Raw genomic sequence first — 26,946 nt, 5'->3', positions numbered from 1 at the left:
TCCCATGTGTTTGCTGCATACAGTAGGAAAATAATTTTGAATAATTAAGATGAAAGATAAAAGTGTATGTGTACTGCTATGGATGTTTTATAAGCTATAGTAACCATTTCTCTTTCACCTAGGGATGATCTGTGGATCTGAGGGAAGCATTTGACAGTGCACACTTCCTTCACCTGTGAGACTTAGGAGAGATTGGAAAATCAACCGTAAGAAAAATGACTAGTGTTTGTGTCTGAACCTCAACATTCTCTTTCAATCTTTTATAAAGCATCTGCTGTTTTGCCGTTCACACATTTTCACTTTCCAAAGCCTTCATTCAAATAAACCTTTCCCTGGTTTAAATGGTGTATGACCAATTTAAAGTCTCTGCATGTACAATATGTCCTCAGGGATCCAACCATAATGTATGGTTAAGCTGACAGGCATTGGCGAGCAGTGAGGGCTTTTCTTTTTTTTGCATAAATCTGGACACTCCCCTCACAGCCTTTGGCAGGTCAATAAATGGCATAGTAGAGAAGAGATTAAGGAAATTGGTGAAGGGGGGATTTTCCCTACTTGTCAACTGTGAGTTGTTCCACTCATTAAGCACAGTGAAATTAAGCTGGTGTTGAGACTGAGGGCGATCTGTGGTTTGTGGTGGGTTGGATCAGCATGCATGCAGTGGGCGCAGTCAAAAGCTCGTCATAGGTCTATGAACAGGCAGGGCTGGGAGGAAAACAGACAATTAAAACAATAAGACAGCAGTCAGCTGATCACTGTGCTGGCTACCCCTCTTCCTTGCCATTTTGGAATAAAAAACTAATTTGAAAAAGCTTTTTTTTCCTCTTTAACTTGAGGTTGCTTACATAATGCAAAAAATGAGAAACAAATGACATTATGACATCTCTTTCCTTCAACCTACAACTCCATAGTAATCAAAGTTAACTGACAATTTAATATGCTTTTATTGGTAATTATTGGTATGACTGTAATAAAGACAACATTGTAGCCTAAGTATATTATTCATACCATAGTAAATTACTAAATTTGAATCAGCTGTTACTGTGAAAGCTACATTGGCAAGATCTCTTAGAAAACTGTATGAAGCAGAGTGCCAAACAAACAATTCTGTATGATCCCCAGGAAATTAAAAGTATTAGTTCACTGAATGTACTCCCAACTTCATCTGCAATCAATACAACAGTATGTTTCAGGGAAATTAAACTAAACAATGAGTAAGGCCATGTGTAAGTTTCAGAAAACTGTTAACAATATAACAATGTCAATGTCAATGATATTTGTATAGCACCTTTCATTACACGTAAACCCGAAGTGCTTTACATGTAAAACAGCATGTACATTAAAACTAAGCATGAATAGAAATAGGAATACACAAAAGACAATTAACAAAAACAAACAAGACATACAAGTGCAACCATACAAAGTAATTTTTGAGTTTGCTTTTGAATGTGGACACAGTTGTGATGGACCTCAGGTCATCAGGCAGCTTGTTCCAGAAAGCAGGACCACAGTAACTGACGGCCACTTCCCCAGACCTGGATCTTTTTCTGGGTACTGTGCTAGAAGTCCTCTGCCTGATGACCTGAGAGGCCTGATGGGGTTGATTAGTGAGCAAGTCAGAGATATACTGAGGAGCTAAACCATTAGGTGCTTTATAGACTATTAGCAGGATTTTGAAAGTAATTCTGTATTGTACCTGGAGCCAATGAAGTGATTTAAGTACCGGAGTAATGTGTTCAGATTTACGTGTACATGTAAGGACTTGAGATGAATGCATGCACCAGTCAGTCAGTTTGAGAAATAAATGCTCTAAGTTTTGCTGTACTTTTTTTAAGTGATAAAATAAATAAATGTGAATACATTTTTTGTATATGATTTCGAGGACCAACCACAACAATCTCAGTCTTCTCTCAGTCATTTAGCTGTAGAATGTTTTTGGACATCCAGCAATTAATATGGTTAATACAGTTTAAAGGTCCCATGACATGGTGCTTTTTGGATGTTTTTATATAGGCCTTAGTGGTCCCCTAATACTGTATCTTAAGTCTCTTTCCCGAAATTCAGCCTTGGTGCAGAATTACAGCCACTAGAGCCAGTCCCACAATGAGCTTTCCTTAATATGTGCCATTTCTGTGTCTCTAGCTATTGAGGAGGAGAGAGGGGGGGCAAATTCTCTGGGTGGGCAAAGCAGAGAAAGGGGAGGTAACCTTGCTCCTTATGACCTCATAAGGAGCAAGATTCCAGATTGGCCCATCTGAGCTTTCATTTTCTCAAAGGCAGAGCAGGATACCCGGGGCTCGGTTTACACCTATCGCCATTTCTAGCCACTGGGGGACCATAGGCAGGCTGGGGGAACTCATATTAATGTTAAAAAACCTCAAAGTGAAATTTTCATGCCATGGGACCTTTAATGGTTTGTTAACAGAGTTGATATCATCGGAGGAAAGTGAAATGTACAACTGTGTGTCATCGGCATATGACTGGTGGGCTATATTGTGTTTCTTAAAGATAATACCAAGCGGGAGCATGTACTGATTGTTTGCCTGACTCAATGTGATCTTAAAATGAAATTCCGGTATGTCAAAAAAAATCAAAAAAAAATATTTTTTCATTTATAATGTTACACTGTTACCATGGTTACATTAGCACGCCCTATGAGAGTGCAAGTGAGGAAGAAGGAGACAGGAGAAACAATGTCAGCTACACGAGCGCGACTAATTTTGCAAACACTGGACTACATAGACTTTATTGCTGAGTTTGAGGGCAAGAAGGCAAGGAAAGTGACTTTCACTTTCCAGCATGGTAAGTCAAACGCTATATAAAGCTTTAAAAAGAATATGTGACATAGTGACATGCAGCTGAGCTGCCATGCCAAAGGTCAGATGGCATATTATTCTGAAAGGTAAATAGGCCGTTATCTCTCTTAACACCAAAAAACAACTATCTCTCTGGCAATGCCTTTCAGCCTATCTATTTTGGCATGTATTTCAGCAACATGGACAGAGGGCGTACGTCCACATTTAACACAAGCACACACAGCAAGGCACAGAAGAACACACACACACACACACATACACACACACACACACACACACACGACTATATAGCTGTCTGAATAACGGCAGTCCCCTTGCGGGTTGACTGATTCTTGCACGTGCATCACAGTGTATGTCAATGAGCAGAGCCTCAAATGTTAAGTTCACACAGAGCCATGGATCCCCCCGCGACGGCTCTGATCATATATATTGTGATTTGAAAGATATGCATTCAGTTGTTTATATACAGTAATAAGTATGTTTAGAAGTATGTATTTTTTTATAATTGATTGGAAATTGGTCTGTAGTTATTAAGAGTACCTGGATCCAGTGTTTTTCTTGAGGTGAGACAACAGCACGCTTATGAAAAGCAGGGAAAATGCCAGTCTGCAGAGTTGAAAATTAATAATATTTTCTGTAGTATTTTTAAAGCAATGAAAGACTGATTTAAACAATTAAGTAGGGATGGAATCAAGAGAACAAGTGCTAGACTTTAGGCGCTGAATTACCTCCTCTAGATCTTTGGAGTTGACAGGTGAAAATGTTGACAAAAATATTTATGAGGCTTTTCAACTATAGGGTAACTTTGGTTTACTTTGATTTTAGTTTCTTTATTTAGTCCAATTCCTGAGAAAACTGTTTAGGTGTCTTTGGTTTGCTAAATGTTTGACTTTCTTCACCAGCTAAAAGGATTTAATGTCTTTTGGGATTTTATCCATAATGATATAGATTTAATTGCTGAATTTAATTTTGTGAAAATAATTTTGTAAAAACATTTTTTTCAACCTTTTAGTGATGTTAATATTTACTGTTTCATTGCAAATAAACTAAGCTTAAAGCCACCTTCTTTACAATATTTGTGTAATTTTAGCATTTATCCAATTATTCTGGCATAGATTTTGGTAGAAAAATGGAAAAATCATATCTAAAATGTTTACAGCCACTGCAGCTTTTAGCTCATTCATTCTTAGTGTTGCCGGGTTATTGTTGTTTCCAACGGTGACTTTTCGAATACTGCCACTAGAACGTGGAAAGAAAGAATATTATAAATCACACAGACAGGTAAACTGACCTGAAAACTAGAAATTAATAAATAACTTTGAAAAAAACACATTATTTGTAGAGGAGCAATGATCTAAACTAAAACATACTGGCTTTAGATCCCACAAAAGGGCTGCATCAACTTATTCTCACATGAGAAAAACTTAATTGAAACATGATTGATCTTGTCTCAATATGATAATTTGTGTATGCAAACTATAGCCCTTCTACCCAAAAGACAGGGTGTAATATTGTATTATAAACTAACATCTTGTTTTCACAATGTATATTTGTGTACATCTTTGTGACTTGTAGCAGTTGTTGTTTGCATTACTACAGAAACATAGTCGATTATTTATTGGCTTGCATTAGGACTTCATGGACTTTACATTAGGCTAAGCCATGAACTTCTAAGAAACGTAAAGAAACCTAAGAAATTTAAGACGTCCGCAAAATCAATATTCCCCGTTTACCAGTGAAGTAGGCTACATTTTTCTCCGTGCATCTCTATTCCTGTCTCACTGTCTGTATTAAGCCTACTGCCTCTCGTCATTTCATTTTCCCTCCTGTCTCAGTTTCTCATTAACACTGCTGCCCTGTTGGCTCCTTACCTCCTCTGTTTCCCGTTTTGTACAGCTACAGTACTTCTCTTTTCCTTTGCTCGTCTCAAACCCTTTCACCACCTTTCATAAGCTATGTGTCAGATGTATGAAAGTAACAGGGGCAGAAGACATCCAATTAAAAGCACAATCCATTATTATTATTTCACAGTTCCCCCTGTACGCCGTCTCCCAAAGACCTTCCAATTATATAACAGCGTCACCGTAGCCAGCCTGTGGAGGACAAGTTAAGGGGGTCTTCGCCCGTGATGCAGCTCAGCGACTCTGGACTTTCCCCAGCAGCTTGCGTACTACCCGTCACCCCTCCTCCTCCTTCTCCTCCTCCTCCTCCTTCCTCCCTTTGCCATATCCACCCACCAGCCCAACCTCTCCCTGCCTTTCTAACACACACATACACACAGACACTCAATCACGAATGCACAGGGATTGCAGCAGCAGCACCGCGAGATGGAGATCTCCGCTGCGTGTGTGAGTGCCTATTCCCGGTGAGTGCAGGGACAAGAACGAATGAGTGTCAGTGATGCTTGAATGAGGTGTATAAAGGAGAAGAGAGCAGAGGAAAAGGCAGAAGGGGGATAACAGTGAGGACCCAATGAGCTTTTGATGCAATGTCTTTCTGCTTTTTTCCCTCTCCCATCCCAATAACCTGAATCTTTGCCTGATGTGCCACAACTACTCCAGCTGTCACTGCGCCGGCTGCCTCTCTCTCAGTCCTCCCGCAGCCTGTGAGAGCTGCTCCAGTGGCTGGACAGTACCCTGCTGGCACCCACTGAATACATGGATAAACACTGGCTCTACAGGGGATCTGCGCTTTCTTGTCCTTTGCACCTCTGATCTGTTTCTCAAGGTAAGAGTTCTGCTTCTTTTTTTGGAGTTGCATAAATATTCACAGGTACTGCAAAATAGAGTGGGGGATTCATCTGGTCTGCATTTTAAAATCTTAATTGAATCAAAGTGGATATCAGATGCAGATGATAAAATACTGTTGAAGTCTTTTGATTAGTGATGCATGCATGTGTATGATCCCTGTATGTGTTAGCTATGGATACATTAGGGAGGGGGCATTTCTGCATCCAAGCATTGAAAGGTTTAATGACTAATCAGGAGAACACGTCAAGGTTTTTCTTCACAATTGAAAATGAAGAAGAATGGTGATGAAATTTGACTTGGACTTATATACTTACCATAATGTGTGTCTATGCAGCCTTTGACAGACATGCAGTATTTATCAGATGATGCATAGGCTGATTATCGAGATTGCTGTACTTGAATTGTCTGGGCTTGATAGTGAAGAATATTGATGAGTTCTCACTAATAGACTATTGTATATTGTGCTGTAACAGACTGCCGGAATGATGATCCTATTGGAAAACACCTATCGTATTAAGTGGCGTAGACTATACGACAAATTCGTATGCGATGAGTGATGTGCTCCTCAAGGCTTATTTGATAAAAGGTGAATTCAGACTCATCATGACTAATGACATGTGTGATCTGGGAAGCTCTAGGGTACTGCATCACATACAGAGCTGCACTCTGTCCCTCTATTTTTTACATGTCATTCCTTGACTACCTGACTTTACAGGAAACACAGACGGAGACAGCTTTAAGGTGTCAAACACACTGTGGCTTGTCTATCTCAGCATCTTTTTCACTTGTAAATCATCTTCTACGTTACACCACAGTCAATCATCAAATCGACCTGAGTACACATGTATGCCCATGGCCCAACCCCTTATTAATCAATGAACTCATCAGGGTGATGCACTACAAATATAAGTGCTTGAGTGTTAGAGGCAGAGACTATCTTATCCATTATGTTATACAAAAAGAGACCCACACTACAGCATTAAAGCATGGGATCACAAAAGCCCCCAAATACCCTTCGGCATATCAGCCTCTCCAAACTTACTCTTCCCAAGGATCCATTTCACAGCCAGTGCTCTCATCCAGGAGATAGAGGGAAGGGAGCCTTTTAAAACCTCCCGCTTTTCCACATAACAGAAAGTGCTGCTCAGTGATAAATCTTTTAAGCCAATGTCATAAAGCAAACTTTCACAGGTGTAGCCGGTAGCACGGATACAGATAGCTCTGGACGACTGCTGGAATAAGATGGCGTGTGTATGTGTGTCTTTGTGTGTGCGTGACTGTGGAGATCTCAAAACTGGCTGGGATTGCTTTCAAAAATTGAACAAAAGACAATATAAAATCTGGGACCAAAGGGGCTTAAATTGTTGCTGGAAGAAGAACGTGATGGCGTGATGAGAAAAATATTACTGCAACGTGGAGGGTGTAGGGCCCGAAACCTATACTGTACAATTGCACAGTATTTTAGGAATGCATATGACTATGCACACACACAACCTTATGGATTGAACAAAGAGAGCGGTATCTCGTCCTTTACATTGTGCTTAGTTGGTGCAATGTCACACTCTGTAATGTATGCAAAAAATCCATAGTATAGTACAGTATAGAATGCATGGGGGATGATGAACACAGCATCAACCTGTTATATAACGAAGATTGAAGCATTTAGCACATGATTACTAAAATGATGAGCTGCAGCATTGACGAGCATCCCGTGTTCACGATGCACTTAGTTTGTATTGATGGTGCAGTGGAGGTTACTATGTTTGAGGCCACTATAATAACATTACTTAACCATTAATGAGAGTGGCTAGACAGTGTTATCCTATTTAAATATCCTACAGATGCACTTCAGTAATTATTGTGTTGATTCAGGCTGTCAAGGATGTAAGGCGATCTAAGCAAAGCCGCCTCTTTGCTCTTTCACTTTGCTTTTCAATGGGGCATAAATCATGAGTCAGCAGTGTTATAGACCTGCAATTGCATGGAAAAATGGATCCATTCCCCCTATTAACATTCTTTACAAACAACCACGTTTCTACAACATTAGGGTTATGATAAATCAATCATGGTACTGTTGTGAAACGTGTCTTCTTTCTCATACAAGCAGCATTTTAGCGTTAAGAACTGAAGGGCAATTGGAACAGACAACGTGCCCTGCCAGGATACATAAGGAGATTTCAGAGGATTACTTTTGCAATTTTAGAGTCAATGCATTAGTCATAATCCTTTGGATAGCTGAGGCCAAATCAGGGAAGGACCTCAGGTCATTAGCAGAGATATAGCTTGCTTTGAGAGGAGGAGGAGGAGGAGGAGGAGGAGGACAAGAACGCAGACGACGAGGCGAAGGAGATTCTCGCTCAACCATCTGAATATATTCGTATATATTTGTCACGTCAGTCTCTCTCTCAGTCTGTGTGTATCTGATACCAATGATAATAAGTCACTGAAGAGCTTTTCTTTACACCCTTTGCGTGAATTACCATTTAGCTACTTTACATGCCTCTCATAACTGCATGAGAAATTGTATGCACTTAGAGGAGACTTCCTGCAGATGTGATTACCTTTTCAGTGGTGTGAGACTGGTATTTCTGAGTTGTGAAATAGTATGATCCCATGTGAATCAGCCTTGAACAAATTTCTTTTTTTCCGTGGATCAGCTTCTGACAAACAACTTACGCTAAAATCAAAGTGCATACTAAGCTATGTTTCAGAACAAATACCACCCCCAATAAAATTCAGCTGCTCCAAATTCCAAAACAACTGTGTGTAAATTCATGACACAGCATACCATATTGTTCTTGTATAATGAGACTGAGCTAGTTGCATGTTGTTTTTTTTCATCTGGCTCTGAATGCATTGCAGTGACTGAAGTGACACTAGAAGCTGTTGGCTTGCCATTTTATTCCAGCATTTATAGGAAGCAAGATGAAACATAGTTGCCTCTAAATATATTCCATTTCATCAACAGTTTGAGCTCAGGGTTAGATTACAGTGGACAGTCTGCAAGGTGAAACACATGGCAGGACTCCCAAGAAATACAACCTCATGCTTTTTATTATCTTCCCTTGTCTGCTGTTGTGTGTGAGTCTGTGCGTGTTTCTGTGTTTGTGCACACACTCTGTAAGATCCTGGCAAAGGCCTCTTTTTAAAAAGGTGACCGCACACAGACACACACACACACACACACACACACACTAATACACACATAAAAGTGCCCATATGCATGCATATACCTTCACACAAAAACAATGCAGAGTCACAACAAACACAGTTTTGCCATCATTGTAAAGTGTGTAGTCACATGACTCTGAGTCACTCGTTCTTTTGTGGGTGCTTTTACACATTTAATCATTACGTCACTGGAACTCAACATGCACTGAAGAGCAACTGCAGATCAGAAATTAACATTCATCTTTTCTACTCGTGCTTTTCCTTTTACTAATTTCATGGGAGTCGTGAAACTTGACAGTATGAAATGTCTCTTCAGTATAAATTTCCCCACCAGAACAATCACATTGATGGATTTACAATGTCTCTGAATGATAAAACATGATTACTTTCAGAGAAGCGGCGACACCATGAATAGCTTGCTTTTGTGTGGTAATAAATGATTCATTGGAGTTTATTTATCTCGTGGTGTCTTGTCATATGAAAATGATTAACCAGCTTCTTCTGATGTTTCCTTTCAACCGTATCAGACATAAATTTATTTCCTTGTGCTGCATGTCAATCTCAAGCTATGAAATGTATTTCATCACGGATGAGACAGAAAATGCAACATTTCTTATTTTATCATATGGGCCTTAATTTGAAACTCTGCATGGGGAGTGACTACAGCAGCAATCTGTTGTATTGAAAGTAATGTTTAGCTCCTTTGCATGATCAAAGCAGTTTGTGATTTATTACATATCTATATAAATCAAGCTATGCCATTGTAAATATGTCAAAATAAAGGGAAGACTGTGTAGTAATGACATTACAAGTGATTTAAAGTATTTAAATGAATTAAACATTAGAAATTAGTTACTAATTCATGTTAATGATTGGTGCATCATTAGTACTGTATGATAATTAAACAAGATACATCTTGTAAATGAAGCACATTGAATCGTCTAATGCTGCATTTACAAACACTATAAGTTATAATTTTCTTTGATTAGCACATCATAACAACTAGGGGTTGAATGCTTCAAATCAATTATTTAAATCTCTATCAATAAACTGTTATACAAACCCATGTTTTATAAACCATTATGGTAAAACAGTTTTAGAAAATAGGCTTCACACATTTTGGAGACTTAGCCACTCTTACTCTAAAGTGAAAACTGTTTCTCATTTAAGAACACGTTCCAGTGATTTCAAGCCATTCATAAACATATCCAATCACTTTGTCCTAACCCTAACCCTAACCCTAACCCTGTTTCTCAAGCTACCCCTTAATAAAAAGTTAACTTATATGAAACTGATTCATTATGTGATCACAGAGCATATAGAGACTTTATTTTTGGTGTCTAGGCTCTGACCTCGTCACTCCACTCACTACAGCTAAAGATGAAGATAATACATTTCCCCCTAGAGAAATGTACACAGAGCCTACAGGTGGGTACAGGTGGAGGAGCCAAACAGCAGCTATTAGTATGAATGGGCCACAGCTGCTGTGTGGTCATTTCCTCTGCCATGGACCTCAGACCACAAGGGGAATACATTATAGGCTGAACACCTTCTACTAATAGGCCAACCACCCCACAGCTATCCGACCATTGTGGGGAACATATCAAGCATTGTAAATGCAAAAAGAATGCACAAAATATATCTTCTCAAATGTTATGTAGCACTGATAAGTAGATGACCATAAGTGGGTGGATATACAGAAAGTTTGAGGGAGGCAATGAGTGCGGCTGAGTGTATCTGTGCAGAGCAGACAACAGGAGTTCAGCCGTTTAGATGTAATTATGATATGGACAGTAAAGCGAGCTGTCACATAACCCCATTTGAGTTAGAATGTTTCCCTAAAGTATAGCTGAACAGGATCTGTGTGAATAAAATGTAAATGTGATTCTGCTATGTGCGACAAAAGAGGCCCATGAAGCAAAGAGAATGGGCTGTGTGCAAGGCCGCTGTGTGTTTAAATCACTAAAGCCAATGTACACTCTTACCTTCTAACGAGAGATATTGGAGTAACAGTGATCCAATAGAACATCCAAAGAATTGCATGAGCCGAGAGGAAATAAGCCACAAAACAAATTGAGCCCAAAACACTTAATGCTGAGCCATTGCTATCTCACAACTACATAAGTCAATAACATAAATTAGTCATAATGCATTTGTAAAAAAAAAAAGACAAAAGAAAAATCAGGTCCACTATTCAAAGTTATCATTCACAAGCACATCTGACAGTAATTACAGCCTGCAGCTTTGACATTCGTCCTATAGTGTAATGATATTGTCAAACACAGAAATACCTCTTGAATGACATAAACTCACGTTAAATATATGTCAGGATAACTGGCAAAAACTTAACTTGGTGAGGTAAAGCCATCATCTGGTATCTCGACAGCGATAACACCCAGAGGTTAACAGCTACACTGTGCTTCCAGCTCGAGGTGTATATTTGAGGCTGAAAACTGACATAAGTCAATGAACAGTTTCTGAATGGTGGCAGCAGGAGCGATGATCGTTGCGCAAACACAATTATTATTCTAAAAAGGTGTCCTGAAGCAAATGAAGACTTTTGGCAGGCGAGGGTGCTTATGAAAAACTACTGTGCATAACCGGCAATCACAAGTGTTGGCAGAGTTAGCAATGAGCTGTGCAGCAGAAGGACTAGCAGGACTAGTGGAAGGTGCTATTTCAGGCGCCCCTGGTTCTGGAAATAAGGACGTTCCATTAATTTTCTCCATTGACAATTTTAGGTGACTCACAGTTGAAGCACCTGGACATGAAACTCTCCAGGTTCAATCAATAGTGAAAAAATATGAACATCAGTATTATCAAATAAAATAATAATAATTTATATTTATTGATCTCGCAATGGAAATTACAATTTATATAAATATGTGGTTATTTGATAAAAAATCGAGACTTTACTACATTTCCGTAAGAAACAGTATGCCTTCAAGGTTTGCAATAACTAAAAATGGTGGCCATAACATAAACCTATAGGCTACAATGAGTTTTATGTTTCTATCTAACGCAACACTGAGGATGTCTTTAAAATAAACAATGGGAATACAGAATAGGGAAAACAATAATAATTGTGGGACTAATTACATGTTACATAATTGGAGAGTTTGACTTGTACATGCAATATGATTATTATTTATTTTTGTTGTGAAGATGTTTACAGTGTTTTACCTTTGGCACATTTCATTTAATGTGCATTGATAGAGACCATGTTATAAATTTTGGATCTTCGATTTGGAATTTGCATTTTTTATCACAGATTGTGTCTTTAATAAAGGCTTATAATGTGTTTCCAGAATTATGGTCCCAGAGGAGAAAAGAATAATTTGTTACAGTATCTCACAGGAGTGAGTGAGTGATTATGGATTAAATTCCTTCTCACTATATAACAGAGTAGCACAGAGACACTGATGTTTTTTTCTCTTTTACCTTTTTCAGGAAATATGGTGAGCAAAGAAGACACCAAAAGCATTGTTCTGTCAAATTCGGATGAATCAGATTCAGAGACAGGCCCACACAACCTTGATGCACAGTCTGGACCAGAATTAGGCAAACAGCAGGTGAAGAAGAGAAACAAGGCCTTACAAGTGCGTTTTAAGGATATTTGTGACGCTCAGAATGAGCATCGGGGAAAACACTCCAGATCCATTTCCTGCAAAGTGACACACAGAAAATACATGACCATGCCTGCCAGACGCTCTATTCCAAACGTGACCAAGAGTACTGGTGTCCAGACCTCGCCGGACCTCACTAAGCAATACAAGACTTTCCCTTTTGAGAGGAAAAAAGGACATACATTTAAACATACTGCTTTGGTGGAAGATTATAAAGGACAAAACAATGGCTTTTTGAGTGATATAAAGACAGGAGGAAAGGATGGACAACCTATCGGGGAGTCCTCCAAGTACAAGGGTAAGATTGTGGGGCAGACAAAAGCATTGCTTCACCACACTGATGACAACAGTGATACAGAGGATTTGCTTTCCAGTGCCAACTGTGTGGATGGACCCTCTTGTCCAGACTCTTCACATTTCTCAGAAGAGTGCCATCAGAGCAGCTCTTCTTCCAAAAGAGAAACAGAGTACCAGGTTTGTGGGACAAGGACCAAACACAAAGGATTACCCAAAGAACACATGGAAGCTGGCACTTCCTCAAAGCGTCAGCTGGCTAACTCAGAATTTTCACAGGACATGTCAAAGGGCAGGGGCCCTGTTGCGTGGAACTCTTTGACACAGGTGGAGTCTTTAGGAAGCCCGTCTGTGAGCTGCAAACGGAAAAAGGGTCCACAGCTAAACGAACAGCAGTCACAAACACTTCCCCATAGTGCCAAATGTGCAGTGCAGTCACAAGGGCAGTGTCGGACAAGGCATGTGTCAGCCTCCTCTAAACTCCAGCAAACAGTTGGAGGGGATGAGGGCTTTCCTCCAAGAGACACAGGAGCCCCAGGCATGCGGAGCAGCCAGCAGATAATGCCCTTATCTGGAGACAAGGATATCAAAGCACAGCTGCAGGCCATGGAGAGCCTCATCAGCTCGAGCCAGGAGACCATCAAGGTCCTACTTGGAGTTATTCAGGAGCTGGAGAAAGGTGAAGCGCAGAGAGAGGGGTGAGTAGAGTAAGCTTTACAGTTACTTACAGACGTTTATACAATCAAATATACATTATATATTGTACATAACATTTCACAGTGTGCTGTCAGGAAAAACTATGATAAAGGGTAATTTCAGTCTATTACAACTTGAGTCTTGAGTCTTATAGCTATGGCCATTATTTCTATGGGTTATGATAACATTGTACTCACCAAAGTAATTGCTACGTTTTGGAAACATAGCAACATCAGTATGACGATGACAAAAAATACAAGCAGTCAAACTGGTTGTACAGAAGCCAACCGTTAAGTCAGATTATTTTAACTTATAACTTACTTTTATTTTCACTTTATGTGGATTTAAAACCAAAGGAGAGAGAACCAAAAAAAGTTAGTAATAATCCCTCATCTCACAGAAAAATGGGTGGAAAGTATGATAGGTCAAATTTGAAACTGTGATGAATGTTTTCAATAGTACAGCTGAGGTTACTGGGAATGGCATTAGTTTTCCAGGTATTTGTACATAAACCGAAGAATCGGACAAACACACATTTTGACCTCATGGTGGTAGATGAAAGGTCAGGGGATTGCTAATTCATCCTCTGTATACCATAGTTTCTGTAATAAAATGTCACAGCAGTCTATCCACTATTTGTTGGATATTTCAATAAAACCCCCCCAAAAAGTTAACCTCATCATGGGGCTAGAAGAAACATCAGGGCATCATAAACTGCATTATGGTTAACAAAATGCAGTGCCAATCTGTCAAGTAGATGTTGAGATATTTCACTCAATAAGTGAAAACGTCGACCTGCTTATGGCGCAAGACGAAAATAAGAGGATCACCAAGCCATACCGCTAGCATGGTTAAAGAATATTCTACACGTGGTGTGACATGATCAACCATCAAGGTCTAATTATATGGCGAATAAAATACACCATACACACAATACAGTTAATAATGTCACTGTGTAATTTGAATGCAAGAGCAAGAGTGCCTCCAAAATGTCTGTGTGTCATAATTGATATATATACAGTATATATATATATATATATATATGTACCTGTAAAGAAGAAAATGCATTAACTAGCTTCATAAAGCCCTCAAGCCATGTCCACAATCAGACTGCTACAGCAGTGCAATTGTAAGAATCAATTTACTTCATCTCTAAAACACAAAGCAACACCAAGCAAATTGTATTTAAGTCGTATCCATGTCCAGTGGAGAACAAGGCACCCCAGTGTGGCTCTGTGGAATTTGGTTTAAAAGGCCCAATTAGTGCAGCCTCATGACACTTTGCCTTTCATCTCCATGAAACTGTGCCTGCTATAGTGCCTTAACTGTGTTGTGTTCCCTCAAGCGTTATTAGAGAGATGCAGTTACAGGACGCAAAGCCTACAGTATACCTACCACAGTATGTTCCCAAATGCGCTTCTCTTTTTTGCATGGTTGGATAGTCAGATAACCTTCTCTAAAGCTACACTTTTTGATGAATCCAACCAAAAGAACCAAAAGAAATACATTATGTCCACTGCTTTTAGCATACATGTAGTGACACAAGGATAAAGTAATCTATTGGCCCAGCAATGGTACAAGCACAATGTTTGTAAGAAGGCATTTTATACATTAAGTTATCTCTACTTCACTGTTTACATTGGAAATAACATTATTGTGAAATATCCCACTCCTCCATTTTTGGGGGGGATTTTACTTGCTGTCTCATACGTGTTGCATAAGCCAATTACAAACAAGACAAATATTCCCTGCAAAAGTACAACAAGAACTCAAAACAATGCATGTGCTTGTCATCAGTTTCATATTGCTGTAAGTTTGATGAAGTCACAAGAAACTTTGGATAGTTATCAATGACATCCTGCAAAAAAGGAACTACAAACAATGCATTTGCTTGTCATCTGTATCAAATATCTGATGTGAAACTCTGAAACCCTGACCAGCTTCATTACCTAAACTCTAGTGTTCAAGGTTTTTATCTGAAAATCCAGACTGTTCACTGTCCTGGCTCCCAAATGGTGGAACGAGCTCCCCATCGACATCAGGATGGCTGAAAGCCTACACATCTTCCGCCGAAGGCTAAAAACACATGTCTTCCGACTATACCTCGGATAAACAAAAAAAAGCTTTGCTTATTTAAAGCTAATGTACTTGCACTTACAACTTGTTGTCTCGAGTTTGAACCTTCACAGTTGAAAGCAGTCATATAGTCCATAGCTTAATATTTTGTATGTGTGATGCATGCCAACTCTACTTTATACTGTACTGATAAAACTGCCATAATATCTGTACCCATTCTAGTTAATAATGACAATTTCTTCCCATGCTAGTCACGATGCTGCATCAAATAGTCAGTAAATGTTACTGATGACATAGATGACACACAGTACCATATTTACCCCATATTTAAGCATGCCATGTGAGACACTATTGCCTGATCTGACGGTTAATGCTCACAGGTTTTCAATAAAACACAAAATAGTATGCAGTGCTCAGGCAGAGCAGCAGGCAGGGGGTGTGGACAGTAAAACTGGAATGACGAGGGCAGGACATCTCCCAGGACAGCTGACGTGGGCAAACAACACAGCAGTGGATGTGTGCCAACAAACAGTCATTTAAGAGAACGACTTTCAGAGGTCCAGTTATTTTTTCCCTCATGAAGCATCTATGAATTCATCCTCTGCGACATTCTTTAATACAGTGGCACTATATTGGGTCATGAGCATTTTACCCTGAATGGGAAAAGTGAGGTTTTTTTTTGTGCTGAATAAATGTGGTGATTATGAATTTAGGTTAATGCGTTTTGATTATTAGAGCAAAGCTCTTTAAATTACAAGGCTGTACATGAAAAGCCAGGCAGCAGCACAGCACTAGAGTGGACCTTGCATTGAGTTACTGTCTGTGCTCACAGCTGTTCAGAGAGACTTCATTTGGGAACAGGGCAGGATGGATGAACTTGTTGACCTTGTGCTCCCATCAGCGTTTTCGATCCACACGCTGTTCTGTCTCACCCAATGAGGTCACCTCTCATGTCATGGTGAGTGGTTGAGGTCCAACCCTTCCACATGTCATCCAACAGGGTGAATGTCTGCCGTGACAGCAAGCAATTCCATGTGCACAGCTAATACAGCCCCTCCCATCATCCCCAGACCACTGCAGCCTGCCATTGCATGCAAACTCAAATGAGGAAATTTAAACAAAAAAATGGCAATATGAAAGATAAGGACTTTAAATTGTATAAATGTGTCATCTGTGACGTGTACATATACTGTAAGCCTCCATCGGGCCCGAGTTAAGTTGCTCCTTTGTGGAGGTCTTTCAACATAACAAATTACAACTCTTATACAGTAAATACAATAGACCTTCGGGGCTGTGTAACAATGCCATAAACAAAGCAGATACAATTTGTCTTGTTGATTGCTTTTTTTGAATCCTTGATGTTCATTATGTCTGTAGCAAATTGAGTTGGCTGAGAAATGAAAAAAGATGTACAGTATAGCACAGAATGTAAAGGTATTGATTTTTCATTATACATGATTCATACAGCATTTAGTTGCTACCTACTTCCCATTGCCTGTAGAATAGAGACACAGAACACATTTTAAAACTATGTTGTGGCAAAGCGAGGTAATCCTGTTATGTAAAATCAGCAAGTCTACACACTTGATTAACCAAATCTGAGAGAACTGCAGGATCAGAGCCCCTGCTGCATTTTCAACTATTAGGAATAAACAACACTGGGTGAAAACAAAGCTGAACAAATTTTACCTGATAGCTGATGCCCACAGGTGTTGAAATGTGGAAGCTAAAGCCTGTCACTGGGTATCACATATATCTTTTCATCTCTCTGTTAACAGGCTCACCTACCGAACAGGACAAGACACAGCAAATTGTGACACTTGCCGAAACAGCGCATGCATCATTTACAGGTGGGCCCTTTTCACTGCCAATGTGTCATTAATGCTGCATTAAATGCAGTTATTTATTTTTTTTACGATAATTTGGTTCAGTGTGTAAGGGGGATGCTTCAAGAGATGTTTGGTGCAGTGATGCTTTACTGGGCAGAAAATGTAAATGTATGCATGTATGTATGAGCATGCATGCGTGCATTTACAATGATCTGGCGAGAAGAAGAATTGCAAAATATGCATCAGGGATATGGAAGGAATAACTCAAAGAAGTAAATGTGCATATACTGGCAGTATTGTACACAGTTGATTGGCTGTTACACTAAAGCATGTTTTTCTACAATGGATGATAAAATAGATAATACCTCCAATGTCATTTACAATGGTTTCTGGGGGATGTAGGGCCTCACTGTATGAATAAGTAATCATACACAGCAGTGAGAGGTGAATTAGATAGGATAGGACATACAGTTGATCCTGTGAGGACTTAGAATTTTATCACGTCCCATAAAATGTACCAGGATGGGGTTTTTTTTAGAAACAATAACTGGATTAACCCTCTGGATAAAAAAAACACTGTGTTTCTGTCAAAACACACAGTGTTTTATAGTGGTGTAACTGTTACGGCCTGAGAAATGACTCAGGAGCAGGTGGAAAATCCACTCAAGTTTCAACCTTGTGTCATTTGTCACTTCACTCCAAAAGCCTCCACTGCTGAACCCGCTTGTTACCTTGTTCTCTAAAACAGGAAACAGACAGCTGCTTTGAAAAACTCTCAAGACAATACACTTTGTACAGTGGGACTTCACAGATGTTTTCACATGAGCCTGTGTTAAAGTAGCTTAAACAGACGTTAACTTTGTATAATTTCTCAATATGAGCGTAAAGGGATCTTCCCAACTTCTGCTTTATGCTTCTCTTTTTACACAATATACTGCACGACAATAGAGACTGTTTTTTAGCAGCAATACAATAAGGGCTGTCCAGTCCTACTCTGCTGTCCTTTCTGGACTATTTTGGATAAATTTCAGATATTTACAACAACTTTGAATATGCTAAACTCATTTGGATACTTAGCCATGGACACTTCTTGCAAACTAAAAGAAAATGGCCCTGTCCTGGAGATGATTTTTCAGGATTTTCCACAAGATGCCTTCTCTCTCTTCTCCCTTGACGAGTGTATTGTGTCAAACTGATCCAGATTGTGGTGTAAGACCATACTGGAACTTGAAAGCACAAGCTACATTTCATATCAGATACTGGGAAATGAGAATTCATTGAGCTTCACAGATTTGTTCCTTATTGTTTTCTTGTTCCAAGATGTTTTTTTGGCACCTTAACTCATGTCAAACCATTCTTTATTTCTGTTCATATGACAACTGTAGGATTCTTTTCTTTTCTTAGTAAGGGTCCCCTAATACCATTCCTAACTAATTTGTTGTTTTTTCATCTTAAAGTTAGAACTTAAAGCTCCTTGATTATGCTAATGATCGAATGATTAACGTGCAACAACTCATGAACGGGTGGTGGTTGATCACGTTTTAACTTGGAGCACTCGTATGAGCAAGCCGCTGGGAAACACTCACATTGGATCTCGGCCGCACACTAATCAAGACCTACTGGATACGAACACCACAACTGACCCGCACATGAGCTGCAGGCTTGCCTAAGGACGAGGACAAAACATTATTTCGTATTCTGCTCCTGGTCCACCAAAACAAGAGCTTTGGTCTGATGTTGGTCTAGGTAGAAGCAAAAAATAGAAACAAAAGGCTTTCCTTCATCGATATCTCTCCAAAACACAACAGGATAACAGAGACACACAGTGCTGCAGAGTGAAAGCCACTCTCAACAGTGCAAAACAGACAGCAGCTGTGGACTGTAATAAAACTGGAAAACAGATTTAAGCCTCTACTGAATAAGCCTGAGTCACCATCAAAGAATAAGATTCACCAACCGAAGGCAAAAGGGAGATCACCTCTACTCAGCAAGAGCTGAAAAACTGACTTGACACTCCTCAGTAAGGCAAAACAAACATACCAGATCAATCTAATTCTGCCATCAGAGACACTGACAGTTGTCAGGAGGAAGGCCTATTTTTTCCTGATGACCTGGTGTCTGACATGACTAAAAGGATCCTTTTAATCCTGTCTGCCTACCAATCTGTGAAGACCCTCGTAGGTCTTAATGTTTATTAAGAGTTCAGCTACATTAAATTAAGCTGTTCACCTTCTACTCCTACACCTAGCTGTTTATACCGCTCATAAATATGTTGAAGTAAACAAGGCCAAAGTTAGCAAAAAGAAAAGAATGTCCCAGTTCTCCAAGATGAATTGTGTGATAATTCTTACAGATTATTATAATCTTTTGTATTTTCCACATGATAATAATTTCCATGAATCCTGCAAAGATCACAAATAATGAATGTGACAAAGCATACAGTGTGAGGCGTAATCAAGATATGCATTGTAAGAAAGATGTTTTTTTAAAATATATATTATGCTGTCTTCCTTCTCCTACATTTCTTTCATTATGTAAAGTATTGTAGGTACAGCCAGAGTACTACAGTGTGTCTGTGTGTGTCTGTTTGTGTCTCTATTGATCAGACAGGCCTTTTCTTTGATTTGTCTTCATGGGTTAAGCCATTATTATAAGTAAGTGCTGCTTTCGATCTGGGGGTTTAAGCAGAGTAGGTATGTAAGAATATTTATCATATGTCATATGAGCCCATGAAGGGTATTATCCGTGTCGTGACTTTGTTTAATTGTGTCTTACTGCAGATACTGCATTTGGGAGAAGCAAACATTATATATATAACAGCATAATTTGTACGATTGAAGCAATAAGCCAACTGTGTAGAGGAGCAAAGAAAAGTCCTAAAGCCTATAGCTGAGTTTATCTTTTTTCGCCTCACTGATTTTATCTTCTACCAATTCTGTATGTCGGTGAAGCAGCTTGGCTTAATTAACATACTCTGAACAGTTTCTGATGGCAAAAGAAGTGCCCTCAGTCGGTTGTTACTAAACCAAAGCATGTGGTATGCTAATAAAGTTTTTCACAATAAAAACGCATTCTGCCCGGAGTATTAATAAAGTGGGAGATTATCATTTATTCTGTGCTCTGTACCATTAAACGATGTTTATTTCAGATCAATCAATTGGTTTTAAGTCATTGAATAGAGCTAGCAAGCAGGGTAGTACTCTATCACGGTCCTATCTATCTTTGCCAGAGCAATTGTCATCAATATCTTAAACTCTGTAAATAGTGCTGTTTAACAATTTTTCATATGCACAAAGCTTCCCAGACTGAATTAGGTTTTTAGAGAGAGAACAATGAAAGCATTTCTTTATGTTTATCTCTACTCTTGATTTCAGGTGTACCTTTTACTGTCAACCTCACCTTATCACCAGCATCTCTGTTATTATAATAGTATATTAATACAGTGAGATAAACTGCTGATAGTGATCACCATCCTACTTATGACACCTTGATGAGGAGGCCTGAGTACAGTGAGGCAAATTAAAATGAGAAAAGCAAGTTGAGACCAAAAGTTAGCTTTCAAAGACAGCAACTGCATGTTGCAACGGTAAGTAAGATTAGCAGCCCCTGAGATTTAGCCCTTAATTTCAGAGCAGTCCAGCATCTCCAGTATGTCCGATAAATTCAGGGCTTGAGCAGTTGCTGAGCTCAGGTAGTCAATCTATGGGTCTTATCCAGACTTCAGCGCCCCCCTGACAGTCTCCACCCACTCTTAGTATACTGCAGCATCTCATACATTACTGCAACAAATAGGGCATACATATGGCAAGTAAAACAGAAGGAGATAGAGGTGTATGTATGGACGATAATTTAAGGGAATAATTATAATGATACTGTCTATCACATCAAGGGAAAAAAGGGTCCGTTAAAGGGTCCCGCTCACCCATGTTACAAAAGAAAACATAATTTCACACCTACCTCTAGTGATGTTTACAGTGTTGGGGAGTAACTAGTTACATGTAACGGCATTACATAATTTAATTACAAAATAAAGGTAACTGTAATCCTTTTACTAGTTACTTTTTCTGTTAATATTTTCTGTAAAAAGCTAGGCTATATGTTGAATAATATAAACATTTTTGCTTTCCATGTTTTTCATGTGCATAATGTCTTCTTTTGCCATTTCCAGCCACAGCTGTTTGATGCTATTCTGATGCTTTCAATTGGTTCTCCTGTTTGAATTTGCAGCCCCACCCAACTGACAGTTAATTTGCCTCTCAAGCAGTCTGGGAGTTGCCACTATGGCTACGGATAAAAACGTGTTCCACTGCTGGAACTATAAAAAACATTTCATACAAAAACCTGAGAAGGGTTCTAACATAACTGTGCAATGCAAATAATGTTTGTGAGCAGTCAAAATGCTATCAACTTCGAAAATGTGGATGTCCAACATCAGGAAACAGGTATGTAAGTTAAGTTAGCTTAAAGTAACTGCAAGCAGTCATATTAAATAAAGTAGGGAAGACATGCCAACCTTCCATAAACATTAAACTCAAATATGAAAAAGATGAGACTGTATCCACCTTCTGCTGTTTTATATTCCCTTGTTATCTATTTGTGTAGTTCAAACAAGATTTCAACAAAGAGTTGCAGATTATATTTGGCCTGTCACTAAGTCAACCTAGAGTACAGCAGGAAGCCCGGTTTAACAAACATGCTCAGATCAAAGCATTAAAGGATTTTATTCCTATCATGCTGTGTTGAATAAGAACCAGCATTTGAATCAAAGTATCCAATGTAGTTGTTTCCAATTTAGAACTAACAATGACTTTGAAAAACAATTAAGTTCAGGGAAAGGCAACTGCAAAGCAATATGATGAGACGCAAGGAGCTAATTAGCACTTGTATCCCACGCTGAGATGGCGGAGCCATGGTTGTTTCGGTGAACAATTGTCAAGATTGCCTATTCTGTTTTGTTCTCATTAATGAGACTGCGTTTTTCTCTGTGCGTCTGTGAAGCAGAAAGCTATGTAATAGACATCGACAATAGCTTTAATATCTGATATACATGACAGGAGAAGAATTTCAGCATCTAATTTGCATAACCTGTGGGAAGTTTCTGCTTCAACTGTTGCCTGTCAGTGGAGGAAATAACTGTCAGTCTCTAGTGATTCAATCTACTATGCCCCGTCATGTAGTTCTGAAATGTTACACTATACTGGGCCTGAACCACTCATCTTGTCAAGTGGAGAGTTTGAACACTGTGAATGGCCAAAGGGGAAATCACAGGACAAGAAATTACTTTACGCTGAAAGATGCCAGCAGAAAGAACAGAGAATAGCAGTGAGCAGGTATATGCTGCTGAAGGAATAGAGTTTGCCGTGCTAAAAAGACATCTCACAGCAGCAGAATCCCTCCCAGGAGCAACAATCATTGAATGGTGCTCAGCGCACCACGACCACAGACAAACAAACGGCTCGCCACTGATCACAACAACAGCTACTCACACTGCATAGCTAAAGAGATGATTAATCTGCTTTGCTGAATGCCCTAGAAAAGCCTCCCTGTCTCCAGCCGCTTCAATCTGTTTATGTACAGATGATCTTAGATATAGGGCTTTTGTTTGCTGAAGCACCTGCTCCCTAGTGCCACCCACATCATACAGTGCTGCCTCTGGCTTCCCACCGAGGCATTTTGTCCACAGCAATTGCAGTGATCTGTGCAGTAATTAATTGCTTAATAATTGCTGAGGCTATTCTATGTTGCACTGTGCTGCTGTGATTCTGCTCTGCTTTCTGTCAAGTCAACATTGTTTAAACAGCAGTTATAAAAGACAGTTTTTTAACATAAAACAAAAGATACAAATAGAGATAAAAGCTGTAGAAAATGAAACAATGAATCATATGACTAAAAGACGTAAAACAAGTGCATCACAGAAACTGCAGAAACAGCAGTTCTGTTAAGATAAGGGCTTCAGTGTACTCTAAAAACTAAGTTTCTCATTGTCAAGGATTCAGTGTCCACCTGCAAATGTTCTATCAGGAAATCAGGAAAAAGCACATACAAGAATGGAGTACAAGCAAAGCACTGTGCAAAAAGACATTTCGTTTTGATACAACCAAACATGCTTAAAAATCTCTTCATAAATCAATAATGATGTTGACATTCAAGCAGCCATAAACCAAAACTCCTGGACATTTTTGACTTTCTTTTAATGTAATCTAGAATATTGATTTATTGGAAGTCCAAGCCTGCCAAAATACTATCCAGCCCTGCATTTGTTTTCTCCCCTCTAGGCTTTAATAGAGCTCTGTTCTCAACTAACACTTATCTTAAGGGTAAGGATAGTTCCCAAGATTCATTATGTCACTTTGAGTATAGCATTTCCTGCAGTGAACTAATTACACTGCCCATCAAAGCCTTTACCCTATTAGGACAAGCGTTGTACCTTAATGTCTACTTGTTTGCCTGCAGACAAGGAGAGGACTACATGTTTGACCTTGACATGTCAGATGTCATCTTGTTTGGCAGCTGTACGTCTCCCTTCCACCTTTAATCCTCCAGACTTTGAATGACAGGACTAAGCTTTGTAAATCCTAGTACTCACTGTGCTTTTAAAATGCAGTGCGTTAAGTAATGTTGGCGATTAAAAAAATGAATAAAATGAGGACAAATCAACAACAAAAAAGCAACAGAACATTTCATTATCAGGTTGAGAAATGTCACTTTGGCAGGCACACAGCAGATGATTCATTCTCTTTTATTTCCACTCGAATGCTTTCAAAATGTATTGCATACCCCAGGAATAAATACATTAACAGAACACTACAAATCAATAGCAATAAAGTGAAAGGAGATGGTGTATAATAATGCATTTATCCCCTGCTTGAATACAGGCAGTTAATCAAGGTCGGCTTGGCCTCTCAATGGTTTCATTTGGATGGGATTAAGCTCCGCATGTCTCCCAGGCCTGAGAGATTTAATCGGAGAGAGAGTTCAACTACGTTGCCGGAACAAAATCAGACGATGACCAGCCTGGCGGATGTGGAAGTCTAATGTCAGGAGCAACCCACATTCTGGTTACAACTATAATCTATGCAGGAAAAGCCCTTTGACTGCATGCATGAAAAATACAGAGATGATGCAAAGGAACTCTATTACTCGGAGGAGTCTCTGAAATGTGGATATGTGCCACAAGAGATATGCGCTGCCAGGATGTCTGTCAGTGCATTTGAACTGTTTGCTTCCCTCCCAGCCTCCATCTGGACATCAGTGGATTACTAATATAATAATAAGTCAAAACTGAGTCATAAATGTTATAGCCACTCAATGTACCTGATTTTACTGTCAGTCAAGAAATCTATAATCTAATCTTTGTTTTTAAAGTACAATACTGAACTGAGTAATGTAAATGTCTATATGTTACAGTGTTGAGCTGGACTTCAAGCTGCAGGAGGACAAGCTACAGCCCCTGATTAAGCGACTTTACCCCCTGGACAGCCAACAGTGCCCTGCTCTGCCTTACTCCAATGAAGTGTTCACATCCACGCCCAAACGCAAGTCCAAGACAGAGTCCAAAAAGCATGCTCGTTGGAAGCTATGGTTCCTTTGAATAAAACATGAAGGCTTTGGAAAAAGCCTTTTTGTTGGGCACATTAGTACCTCTGTTATTCTCGAGATGGGAATATTCAGAGGGAGTAATCAACATATAAGGATGGATAATGACCGAAACCAGCTCATTTGGGGTTCTGAGTTGAGACTGCACATTGAGTCAGCTGGGGGACAGCAGGGACTAAAACATTTAAAATTCTGTCAAACCTTTTTCTGGAATGTTCACTGAAGAGGATGGGACACACACCTGCAAAAACTAGGTGAGCTTTGGGATACATATATGTTTCTAAGCTGTGAAAAGATGGATGCTATTTTTATTCTGGGTACCTCTCACTTTATGTGTACGTCTTTTTATTGCCTTCTCCAATGCAATGCACTTTTGGTCTTTTCCCCCTCAGAGCATATTGCTTGGCAACAAGAGGAGGCGCCATGTGGAGGGCCCTTTATGAGTGAAGCTATAATCTTTGAATGGACATCAGCCCCACCTCCGGCAAAGCACAAACATTTGACTATTGAGAGGAACATGCGTAAAAGACTGAAACACAGTATAGTACATGGCAGTGTGTCAGCGCTGTTCTTATAACCCTGTCTATTCTCTCCTCTTCCTCATTTGTTAGTATCCTGCCCAGTTTATCTGTCCGACTGAACGTTTGCCTGCCATTGTTAATAACCTTTCTCCTTCCTCTCTTTGTAACTCTGTCCCTTTATCTCTCTCTGTCTTTCTTTCTGTCTCTCCATTTGCAGTAGCTCACTGTGCAACCAACCAACCAACTAGCCAGCCAAATTTGCCTCAGTCATCCTGTCATTTTCTGTTGGCTACACTGACACATAATGTTCAGAATCTATTTTTTTATCTGCATCTTTTAGCAAAGTACTGTGAGATGAAATTTTGGGCCCCTCCTCCTGAAGCAGGTACAATTGTTAAAAATTAAGATTTCTTGGTTAGGTCAAATCTTTTAACAACATATATAATGTTTTGACTATTTCCAAGTATTTTCTATGATAACTTAATAGGGTTTGGGGTTTGTCTATTTTGAATTTCCAACAAAAGTAAAGCCTATTTTGACATTTCTCTTTGAGTCCTTTAAGAGTTTGCCTTGCCTCTCACTCTGTCACTCATTGTGTCACAGCAAAGCTCTGATTCAAAGACTTGAACCTAATCTTCTAAGTAATTTGTTTCATGCCCAGTTAGCTAACACTTGACATGTTGTTTTGTAATATTAGTTTATCTTGCAAGTTCCATCTTGTAAAATGAATTTTTGTTTTTCGCTGAAAGCAATTACAGAACACCAAACATCTGTTTACCAACCCACACAAACAACTGTGCACAAAACTTGCTAGAGTAGAATGGCTATACAGTGCTAGTATGGTAGCAACCTTACAGCAAAGAAGACTTGTAGGCACCAGCTTTGGTTGAGTACAAAACAAAACACTGATGATGTAGCAATGATACTGAACTTGCACACTGTTACAAAGCAGGTATTTACTGAAATCAGTAATTTCATAACAGCAGCTCTTATGTAGATTATGGTACTGTTAAATGTCTGAGAAATGTCTCACTAGCCTCCCATCGTTAGACTACGCGTAGATTACATTATTCAGGTCATCAATTTCCATGCAAAGATCTGTACATTGAGAAAGTGCAATTTAGTGAGTATGTGCAATATGCATTTTTCTACAGTTTCTACATCACAATTAAAACATTTTCAACTGAAGGTGATTCAGTGTGCTCCTGTGTCTACTGAAAGCCCGAGGCAACAGAGTTGTAAAGTGAGAGGAGCTACATAGGGCTCTCCTGGTTCCGGAAGTAGCCTAAAAGTCCCATTCATTTAGCTCATAGACAATGCTACATGACACACAGTTGGAGCACTTCTACAGCTTCGATTTGCATGAAACTCTTAGCTCAGATTAACAGCCACATTAGAAAATATCTGTTTCCTTGATTTAAAAAATGGTAAGTACATGAAGGTACAAGCTTGTGAACACGAACATTTGGGCAAAGAAGTTGACTAACAAGGGGCATTTTGGTAAAAAAAAAAAAATCTAATAAGTTCATCCTAAAACGCTTTTATGTGCAATGACAAAGCGTTTTGAATTC

General features: G+C 39.3%; 1 protein-coding gene across 3 annotated transcripts; it reads left to right on the top strand.

Moving 5' to 3' along the window:
* The first annotated feature begins 5,071 nt into the window (after nucleotides 1-5,071).
* insyn2ab (inhibitory synaptic factor 2Ab) lies at nucleotides 5,072-26,563 on the top strand. 3 transcript variants are annotated; one of them, XM_039784118.1, is made up of 6 exons: nucleotides 5,072-5,181; nucleotides 5,378-5,543; nucleotides 12,188-13,355; nucleotides 17,208-17,279; nucleotides 24,666-25,108; nucleotides 25,247-26,563. In XM_039784118.1, the coding sequence occupies exons 3-5, from the start codon at nucleotides 12,193-12,195 to the stop codon at nucleotides 24,847-24,849; spliced, it is 1,419 nt and encodes a 472-aa protein (XP_039640052.1). In that variant the 5' UTR covers nucleotides 5,072-5,181; nucleotides 5,378-5,543; nucleotides 12,188-12,192; the 3' UTR covers nucleotides 24,850-25,108; nucleotides 25,247-26,563. The 3 variants fall into 3 exon arrangements, with proteins under 3 accessions (XP_039640052.1, XP_039640053.1, XP_039640054.1); XM_039784119.1 differs by having other exon boundaries at nucleotides 5,181-5,277; XM_039784120.1 differs by lacking the exons at nucleotides 5,072-5,181; nucleotides 24,666-25,108; nucleotides 25,247-26,563 and adding an exon at nucleotides 18,782-20,415 and having other exon boundaries at nucleotides 5,192-5,543.
* The last annotated feature ends 383 nt before the right edge of the window (nucleotides 26,564-26,946 follow it).

The sequence above is a fragment of the Perca fluviatilis genome, chromosome 19, assembly GCF_010015445.1.
Source record: "Perca fluviatilis chromosome 19, GENO_Pfluv_1.0, whole genome shotgun sequence".
Classification (NCBI taxonomy): domain Eukaryota; kingdom Metazoa; phylum Chordata; class Actinopteri; order Perciformes; family Percidae; genus Perca; species Perca fluviatilis.
Note: the sequence above shows the minus strand (reverse complement) of the source record. Positions and strands in the feature narration are given on the sequence as shown.

Coding starts and splice junctions, on each gene's coding strand:
- insyn2ab (XM_039784118.1), top strand. CDS start 12,193: ATGGTGAGCAAAGAAGACACCAAAAGCATTGTTCTGTCAAATTCGGAT. Junction 13,356..17,207: donor GGTGAAGCGCAGAGAGAGGG/GTGAGTAGAGTA, acceptor CTCTGTTAACAG/GCTCACCTACCGAACAGGAC. Junction 17,280..24,665: donor AGCGCATGCATCATTTACAG/GTGGGCCCTTTT, acceptor TATATGTTACAG/TGTTGAGCTGGACTTCAAGC.